We start from the raw sequence: 9,180 nt of genomic DNA, 5'->3' as shown, positions 1-9,180 counted from the left end.
TGCCGTCGGCGAGGAAGTAGCCATAGTTGTACTTGTGGCCATTTGCTTCAAACTCCACCAATGGACCTTCCCGCATTGCAAGTCTTGTCATTAGTGGTGATCATTTAAGAACATTGATGTCATTGCAAGACCCGGGCATTCCAAAAAAAGGCATGCCATATCCAAGTCTCTTGGTCCGCCATCGCTTCAAGGACTATGATGGCATCCTTCTTGTACCCTTTGAATTGTCCATGCCATGCCGTTGGACAATTCTTTCAACTCCAATGCATACAATCAATGGAACCAAGCATACCGGGAAACCCCCGGTTGGCGTTGATCTCCAAAAGCCCTGTCGTGTCTTGAGCATTGGGGGCTCTCAAGTATGTGGAGCCAAAGACATTGACAATTGCAACGACAAAGCGCTTCACACATAAGATAGAAGTGCTCTCTCCCATGGCCAAATGATCATCAACTAGATCCGCCAGTATACCATATGCCAACATACGCAAGGCGGCGGTCACCTTTTGATATGTGCTATGACCAAGTTCTCCAGCGGCATTTCTCCTTTCCTCAAAGAACCGATCATACTTGGTCACCTCCGTTGCAATGTGCTTGAACAAGTTGATACTCATCCGAAAATGCCGCCGAAAATAGCTTTCGGGGAATATCGGATTCTCGTTGAAATATGACCGCATCAACTTCTCATGCCCTTCAATCCTTTCTCTCCACAACTTATGTCTACCGAACACCGATCCACCAAATTTTGGCTTCTTAACGGCGTGGTATGCTAATAGTAGCGATATGTTCTCCTCTTCCTCTTGGTCGTACTCGTCATCCGATGAATCGTATGATGAACTCTACAAATATAGATATGAAATTACTTAACTATAGTAGCTAATCAGCGAGAAAAATCAAGGAGGCCGGTCGGCGGAGGTGTGTACCTTGCGAGCAAATCGGCGAGCACCATGGGCGCGCCATGCCGTTAGCAAGCTCGAAGACGAAGACGATGACATGGCGACGGCGGCGCGAAGGAGAACGCGACGGAGGCGGAGGAGAAGCGCGGACTACTGCCCGTCATTGGCGGCGGCGCAGGCGACACAGCACGGCGGAGCGGCCGCTTCTGCCGGGAGGAGGCGCGGGCGAGGCGGATCTACGCCGCGGCGGCGCGCAGCAGCGGGGCGCGCGGCGGAATCGACCGGAGGCGGCTGGTTTTCGTGGCGGCGGGGAAATGAGGGGCGCAGGCACGGGGGAATGTTCCAGCCGTTGGCTTTTCGTGCGTGCGCGGAGCGTTATGTTATATACTAACACAAAATCGAACTTGCCCAAACGCGGTATATAAGGCGTACCCAGTAAAGCTTACAAGCGAGAAAAACTCCATCCCTTTCCTTTTGACATCCCCATGCCGCCACACCACGCCGTAGCCGACGCATCACATATGGCGCTCCGGATTGTGTAAAACGCCGCGCGCCCAAAAAAATTTGCAGAGCCGCGCCTGCTAGAGCGCATAATTTCCTCCCGCGCGCTACATACCGGCGCGCCCGTTGGAGATGCTCTAAGGAGAGAGATGGAACTAGCCATTTCCCCATATACTGAGAAGGAGATAAAGGAGTGAGAAGGAGATAAAGGAGAGAGATGGAACTAACAATGGGACCGCGATAACTTGCAAAAACCCCAGTATTTGGTATCTGTTCACTCCTGGGCCGTTTATTGATTGCCACATCAGCCTAACAGCGGGCTCCACCAGTCAGTTTTGGGGTTAGACGAGTGTATCAGACAAATTAGTGCGAAAGTGGTGGCTTTTTGAAACTTCTGAAATGTGGTGGTTTTTTGTAATTTTCTCAGCTGGTATGGATAGCCAACAGGGGAAATGCAAATTCTAAATATACAAGGACCTAGACAAACCTGGGCACAATAGTGGAACATACAGCTCAATTTACTTATATTATTAGCATGGAGCACATAATGGGGTGTATCTGCCATAGAAATTGTTCTCCCTAGCACTACCACAAGCGAACAATAATTTCTTTCGCTTGCTATCGTTGTAGATGTGAACGTTCAGTGTAGCATCGCACCAGTAGTCAATGAGAGAAACAAATGCAATGTGGCAGGATGCGATACAGGAGCTTCAGAGTTGCTCAGGCCTCATTGAACTTGAAGACACAATCATAAAGCCTTCCTCCCAAAAATTGTGCCACTTCCGGATGCTTAACCTGGAGCACATAACAGAGAACAGTAGTTTGTGGAATTCAGTAACCAACTTGAGTTAAATCATGATCTGCAGCCAAGCTGAATATTTTTTCAATATAAATTACATAATCACAGTGGACACAGAACAACGGACCATTCCAACTTTGATTGAGTCACATTTCATTTGTGCATATAGGTTGGTTTCGATTCCTCTTCCCTGAAATGACAGAAAGAAGTTAGAATACAACTAGTAGATAATTTTCAAACAAAAGGATGTGCCAACTTGTGAATGCACTTACCATGCCTTCTAGGACGACCAAGTCGGCATCATTTGCCATATAGGCTAGTTCTGGTGACACACTAGATAAATCTATTACCTGAGAAGAGGTGGTTGTTTATTTAAGCATCTGAAAGACTGAGATAATCAACAGAACTTATGAAGCCACCACAATGGATGGCAGAGTTGGTTCCGGATATTCTTACAGGCAGATCGTTACCAGAGTTGGCAACCAGAAGGTCAGATACATCCACACCTGCAAGCTTTCCGTTTTCATCCTTGAGCTGAAAGCAATTGCAGAATATGATTCAGAATGATGTATAAAAGATGATGATACAGTACATGATTATTATTTTGAGTTACCTTGTTTACAATCTCAACCAGCTCTAGGTAAGTGACATCATTGATGGAAGGCATGTCATTGGCAGCAAGTATCACCTGCACCAACCAAGAACAGCTATTTATTGATATTCTTCATCACTCTTGATTAATAGAAAGAAGAAATCATGAATATCAGATAATTTATGCGAAGTTCACAATTAAGATTCCAAGCTGTAGATGTATATATCCCTTTAGTATTTACATGTTTGATGTGTATTTACATGCCGCCTGGCTCCTGCCCAGGCAACTGCCATTTCTTTTTTAAAAGTACACCCATTTATCCACATCCCTTTAGTATTGCTTTGCAATTTAGAATCACATTTCTTCTTTAGAGAAAAAATTGCAGTTGCTACAACTATACGATACTACATCTACTCACTTATGGACACACAAACACACTCTCAGCTTAACTAAGAATTTAGAGTTAATTGTCATTTTCCATAGTTGTGTTAGTGCATTGATATCTAGCCTACCCCACCTCTAGCAGTAATATGTTACTACAGAACTCAATCTCACGTAGAAACAGTCAACTCTTATTTCTGCAATACTTTCTCCATTACTTCTTAATACAGTAAATAATAGGAGCAATATGAAAACATACCTTTGTGCCACGTCGGAGCAACTCCCTCGCAAATGGTAATATGCCCAATATTATATCAGCACCAGAATTATCAACAAAAATAACTGCCTACAGCATATAATAGAAGAATATTCAGATAGGTATAAACTTAGTTGGATGTACAGTATCCAAACTGTTAAGATATACAAGCTGAATGATAATTGCCAATGCGTAAATATAGTTTATAACCAGCTGTGCATTAACGGACTTCAACCATAACTGATGTAAGGATGATCCAGCACAGTTACTAGGCCAACAATAATAATAAACATAGCTATATTATAAATAACAATTCACCATCTATAATGCTACCAGGAACTAAAGAACAGAACACACTGGATATCATTTGAGGGAATGACTGATTATAAACAATGTACAGACTATACATATCAAAACACTTATAACTAGAACCGTAACTACTAGAGATAGACGTGGAATAAGAAGACTAATGACATATACATATGCACAATTATTCTTTCCAAGTACTGATCAGGAGAAATGCTCATGTACTCTATAAGGACCTATAAAAGTATAAAACAGTACAATGTCACTGAGCCTATTATTAGCACATAATGCAGACTAAGAGAGTCTGGCATAGGATGAATATTAGGCTGTCTTCGCCATTTACTATGGCGTGCAGTTTCAAAAAGTTCAAAGTGAAATAATAAATTTACCTTTTCCCAAGATTTCTTGGTCCATTTGTTTTTAAAAGCATCTAGGTCATCAATAACCCAAGGTCGAGATAAAAGATTCTGGCAACTTGCCAAGAAGGACATACCATCTTTGGCAAACACTTCTGCAAGCTTCAAAAAAGGCAAGAACATAGGTGTTTAGAGGCAGAGTATGTAACACCAGAGGATGCGAATGAAAAATTGTCAAACAACAGACAAGATTGTTTCAGAAGGATTCAAAAAGAAAGAGTTAAAAGTGATTTCATCGCTTCCATGACTTCAGGTTCATTGGCCTTTGCCATTAAGGCAGTGATGTTTCGACTTTTGAAGCAATAAAGTGCCTCGAAGTTCCATGACGATAAAAGCCCAGCAAAACATTAGTACTAATGAGACCACATACCTGCGCAGATCCTAAATCAAATATATTTCCTGCTAAGATACCACGGATCAAGTTCTCTGCTCGTTTCTCATCGTCTTCTATTTCATCATTCCGCCGAACAACTCCCTCAAACAGTGACATAGCCTTAGCATTCTCCTCATCCTGCTCATGAACAATCAAAATCATCAAAGGAGCTTAAACAATAATTGCCTATCACAACCATGAACAACAAATTATCCCAGGTTAAAGAAACGTTGTTAGAACTTACCTTAACCTTTTTGAAGATATCGTTAAATCCCAATTCTCTAAGGATTAGCTCACGAAGCCTACAAAGAAGCTTGAGATCCATTCCAAGAGTTAGCAGTAATCCAATAATTTATTTCATTGTTCAATAAAATTTCATCTTACTATGCAGTCAGGAGGTCCTCCGTTGCTCTCTGGGTTCTTCTTGAACTCCTCAAGAATAGAAGTGTACCTTCACCACAAAACAAGATGTACCTAATTATAATGTTAAGGATGTATCTAGAAGCTGGTTCCGTACTAATATGAACAGAGCACCATCTTGGCCATTCATGAGTTTATTGTTGGTGCACATTACAACGGAAGGATGAAAGAGCTAGGTGCTGTGTGAATTGGTGCCGCAGAATGTGAAAATGTTCACTTAGGGAGTGAGTAGGGGACAAGACGGCAGGCAAAGGTGGAAGGGATGTTATTAAGGGTAGTAATTGTGCAATTAGTATAGTGATGGAAACGAAAAGATTCACTCAGGGAGACACGATAAATATAAAGGAGGGTCCAAGTTTGTCGAGAGGCAGCCATTTGGATGAGAATTGGGAAATCTGCATACATAATTTCAAATGGTTGATATGGAAAATAGCCCACCCCAGTAAAGGCCAACACAACACTCTGCTGAGCTCTCCCCTGGATCCCAATGAGCTCCCGCGTGGATATCACCGTTTTAATATCAGAGTCAACCATCTCCGTTACGCCTATCAACGTGAGTTCTACCCCAGATCCCAATGCCCTTGCCACCGAAGTCGCCTGCACCGCTCTCCAAGATCACTTAATCTGCCAAACTTGTCACCAGCATACAAGAGTTCACAGCCGCCATCACCACCGGCACCAAACTACATGCCAGCCCCACTGAGCCTTCGTTTATGTCGCCTTCTCTACATCTTCAAATTTGGCACCACTGCTGGCCTTGCTGTCGCCATACCCACAAGCAACCAGACCGACACCAGCCGTGGCGCCACTACAGCACGTGCAGGCATCATCATATGAAGTGTTGCTAGCCTCACCATCGTCATCTGCAAGGGAACTTCCAACAAGCCCAACGAGGGTGCCATCAATCTACAGGTTGACAATGCTAATGTCACTGCTGGCCTCACCATCCCCACCCTCACAGACACTACCACCGGTCACTATTCTGACCATCGCTACCCTCTCACATACGTTACCACCGGTGACTACTCCCGCCATCGCCACCCCAGCAAGAAACTCCACAGATAATAGGTGTGGCACACGATTCCTCGCTTGTCCTGGCACTTACGCAATCTGCAGTGGCGCGCACGCAGCGTCGTCGCTGCTCCTACACGCTCTCTGCAGTCATCTTTCATATTCACTGCTCGGGATGAGCTGCACATCAACGCGGGGTGTTTCTGCTTGTGCAAATGACATGCCAGAGGTCTTTGGTCCCGAATCAACATGACAATCCCATTAGTACCATATTTGTTGGTGAGAAATACAGAGCAAGGGGGGAGTTAACTGACAATTTTGGAGTATAAAAACAGAGCCATGGTTTGGCTACAGAACCAGACAAAAAAAAAAACCAAGTCACCATAAAAGGGAACTGGTCAGAGTCACCCCAATTTAGGGCTGTTATACCTCCAGAAGCTTCGGTGCCTAGAATGAACCCAAAACCAAAAATAGTAGTGCCTTAATCCATTAAAACCTCTCAGGCTAACAAACCAATACAGTCCACGGTCCCACCAGTAAATTATCTTTGCAACCTAACGTAGTAACATGAACAGTATGAAACCGGTTACCTCAAAAAAAAAAAAAAAAAACAGTATGACACCGGTAGTCATCAGTGATCACTAACCATATATGTGTACAGGATCAAAGTGATAAATCATACTGTACATAACATACCTCTGGGCAAACTTCTCGGCCTTGGCAGGAGCGTCAGGCACTGTGGGGTCGTTCTCCGCCCGCTGCCTGAAAAAGGATCAGGAGTCGAGAACAGGGTGAGAATTAATGGTAGTACGGAACGATACGGGAACCGAAAATTGGAGGGCCATGACCCGTACTTGAAGGAGGGTACGGATTTGAGGAAGAGGTCGATCCACTGGATCTCGACGGGGGTGGCCTTGCGGGGGTTGTCGGAGGGGAAGCGGTAGGGTATGGTGCAGGCCCGGTACGTGCTCTCCACGGGCGCCTGCAGCAGCGGGAACGGCACCGGGGGCGACGAGCTCTCCATGCTACTCCACCGCCGGCGCCTTGTCGGCGGCGGTTAGGGTTTACTCGGTTCTCGGAAGCGGTTAGCTCGGCCTCGCCGTGAGATCTGGTGGCGCCGTACGCAACGGCCGGAGAGATGGAGGAAGCCAAGTGCCGCTTGGCAACTGCGGAGTTTTTTTTTCTGGTATACTGCTGCGGATTTGTTAGAGATCCGAATATTCCGCAAATACACCTAAGAGGTCGTTTGGTATCCATTATTTGGGCCTGGAATCCTGGAATTCATTTTGGAATTGGCCAGGTGAAATTTGGTTCTTAGCGAGAATTGTCTTTGTCATTTCATTTAGGAATTCTAGCAAAATGACTCCATGGGTAAACATGATTCCAAGCTGAAACCTGTCATTTGCAATTCTCTATGGAAGCCTCTACACATTCAATATTGAATTCTGCTGTCATTTGCAATTCCTGTGGCAACCAAACAAGTGTATATTTCTGAAATTACAATGTAAATGAAATGAATACATGTATTCATTTTCAAATGCTACAAACGAAATGAAAGCCTGGCTTCTTATTCATTTTCTTGGAAGCCAGGCTTTCATTTCGTTTGTAGCATTTGAAAATGAATACATGTATTCATTTTATTTACATTATAATTTCAGAAATATACACTTGTTTGGTTGCCACAGGAATTGCAAATGACAGCAGAATTCAATATTGAATGTGTAGAGGCTTCCATAGAGAATTGCAAATGACAGGTTTCAGCTTGGAATCATGTTTACCCATGGAGTCATTTTGCTAGAATTCCTAAATGAAATGACAGCATAATTCTGTGGCAACCAAACAGCCCACCTATGAAATTCCAAAATGAATTCCAGGATTCCAGGCCCAAATGATGGATACCAAACGACCTCTAAGAAAAGGGGAAACTGCTCGGCGCGCCAGCCAGCACCGTAGCGCTGAAGGGCGCGTCCTGATGGGCCGGCCCATCTGTGGAGAGCACGATGTAAAAAGCAGAGTAAATCATGTTTCTTTACGGCATGAGATCCAAGTCTGTCCGCTGCGTTTCACTTACGTAGAATTTTGGTGTTCGTTTGTTCCGGTTGTGATTTGTCCCTAAAAACGTTTTATTTGTTCAGTTCATTTTTATTGGTATGTTTTCTCATCGATTTTTCTTCTTATTTTTTATTTTTCAAAAATAAGTCTACATTCTTTTTATCATTTTCATTTTTTCTTTTCATTTTGTATAAATTCCTTCTAGTGGGGACGTGTTCCTTATATATGTTTCTTTAGTTTTTGTTTCCCCGTGTATAATTAGTTGTTCCGCTCCGTGTAGTTCGTTGTTTTCCTTTGTCTAGGCTATTGTTCCTTTATGTGTTGGTCGTTGTTCCCCACCGTCTACGATGTTGTTCTCATTCGTCTAGGCTCCTGTTCCCCTTCATCTAGGCTCCTGTTCCCCTCCCGTCTAGGCAGTTGTTCCCCTCCGTCCAGGCTCCTGTTCCCCACCGTCTACGATGTTGTTCCCCTCCGTCTAGGCAGTTGTTCCCCGCTCCTGTTCCCCACCGTCTACGATGGTTTTTCCCTCCGTCTAGGCAGTTGTTCCCCTCCATACAGGCTCATGTTCCTCACCGTCTATGATGTTGTTCCCCTCCGTCTAGGCAGTTGTTCCCCTCCGTCCATGCTCATGTTCCGCACTGTCTACAATGTTGTTCCCCTCCGTCTAGGCTCAGGCTCCTGTTTTCTACCGTCTACGATCCCTACCGTCTACGATGTTGTTCCCCTCCGTCTAGGCAGTTGTTCCCCTCCGTCCAGACTCATGTTCCCCACCATCTACGATGTTGTTCCCCTCCGTCTAGGCAGTCGTTCCCCTCAGTCTAGACTCCTGTTCCCCAACGTCTACGATGTTGTTCCCCTCCGTCTTGGCATTTGTTCAACTTCGTCCAGGCTCCTGTTCCCACCGTCTACGATGTTGTTCCCCTCCGTCTAGGCAGTTGTTCCCCTCCGTTCAAGCTCCTGTTCTGTTGAACAATATTTGTTTTTCCGGATGACAAATTCTCGTTCCATGAGATTCGTGTGTTGAAAAATATTTAATCTAGACTTTCTAGCTTTATTTTTCTGTTTTATGCTGGTCTTTATTTTTTGTATTTTTTTATTTGGTTCAGATTATCCTAGCTAGCTATCCACGCTATTTTTATTTCCATGCATGTGAAAATTATATATGCGTTAATCTCTCCAG

At 44.2% G+C, this 9,180-nt stretch overlaps 1 protein-coding gene across 1 annotated transcript; it reads right to left on the bottom strand.

The window, feature by feature from the left end:
• Nucleotides 1-1,901: 1,901 nt before the first annotated feature.
• Nucleotides 1,902-7,106, bottom strand: LOC127317095 (damage-control phosphatase At2g17340). Its single transcript, XM_051347618.2, has 12 exons — nt 6,803-7,106; nt 6,645-6,710; nt 4,902-4,968; nt 4,762-4,830; nt 4,515-4,655; nt 4,118-4,246; nt 3,426-3,512; nt 2,807-2,881; nt 2,650-2,727; nt 2,466-2,543; nt 2,321-2,383; nt 1,902-2,189 (listed from the first exon to the last, which is right to left on the bottom strand). The coding sequence occupies exons 1-12, from the start codon at nt 6,970-6,972 to the stop codon at nt 2,115-2,117; spliced, it is 1,098 nt and encodes a 365-aa protein (XP_051203578.1). The 5' UTR covers nt 6,973-7,106; the 3' UTR covers nt 1,902-2,114.
• Nucleotides 7,107-9,180: the final 2,074 nt, after the last annotated feature.

The sequence above is a fragment of the Lolium perenne genome, chromosome 7 (genome assembly GCF_019359855.2).
Source record: "Lolium perenne isolate Kyuss_39 chromosome 7, Kyuss_2.0, whole genome shotgun sequence".
In the NCBI taxonomy this organism is placed as follows: Eukaryota; Viridiplantae; Streptophyta; class Magnoliopsida; order Poales; family Poaceae; genus Lolium; species Lolium perenne.
This window is presented reverse-complemented; position numbering and strand designations above follow the sequence as displayed.

Excerpts from the sequence above, each read along its gene's own strand:
- LOC127317095 (XM_051347618.2), bottom strand. The coding sequence starts at position 6,972 with ATGGAGAGCTCGTCGCCCCCGGTGCCGTTCCCGCTGCTGCAGGCGCCC. Across the intron at positions 4,247-4,514 it reads TTGATTTAGGATCTGCGCAG|CTTGCAGAAGTGTTTGCCAA; the intron begins GTATGTGGTCTC and ends CCTTTTTTGAAG. Across the intron at positions 3,513-4,117 it reads CCAAGAAATCTTGGGAAAAG|GCAGTTATTTTTGTTGATAA; the intron begins GTAAATTTATTA and ends TATATGCTGTAG.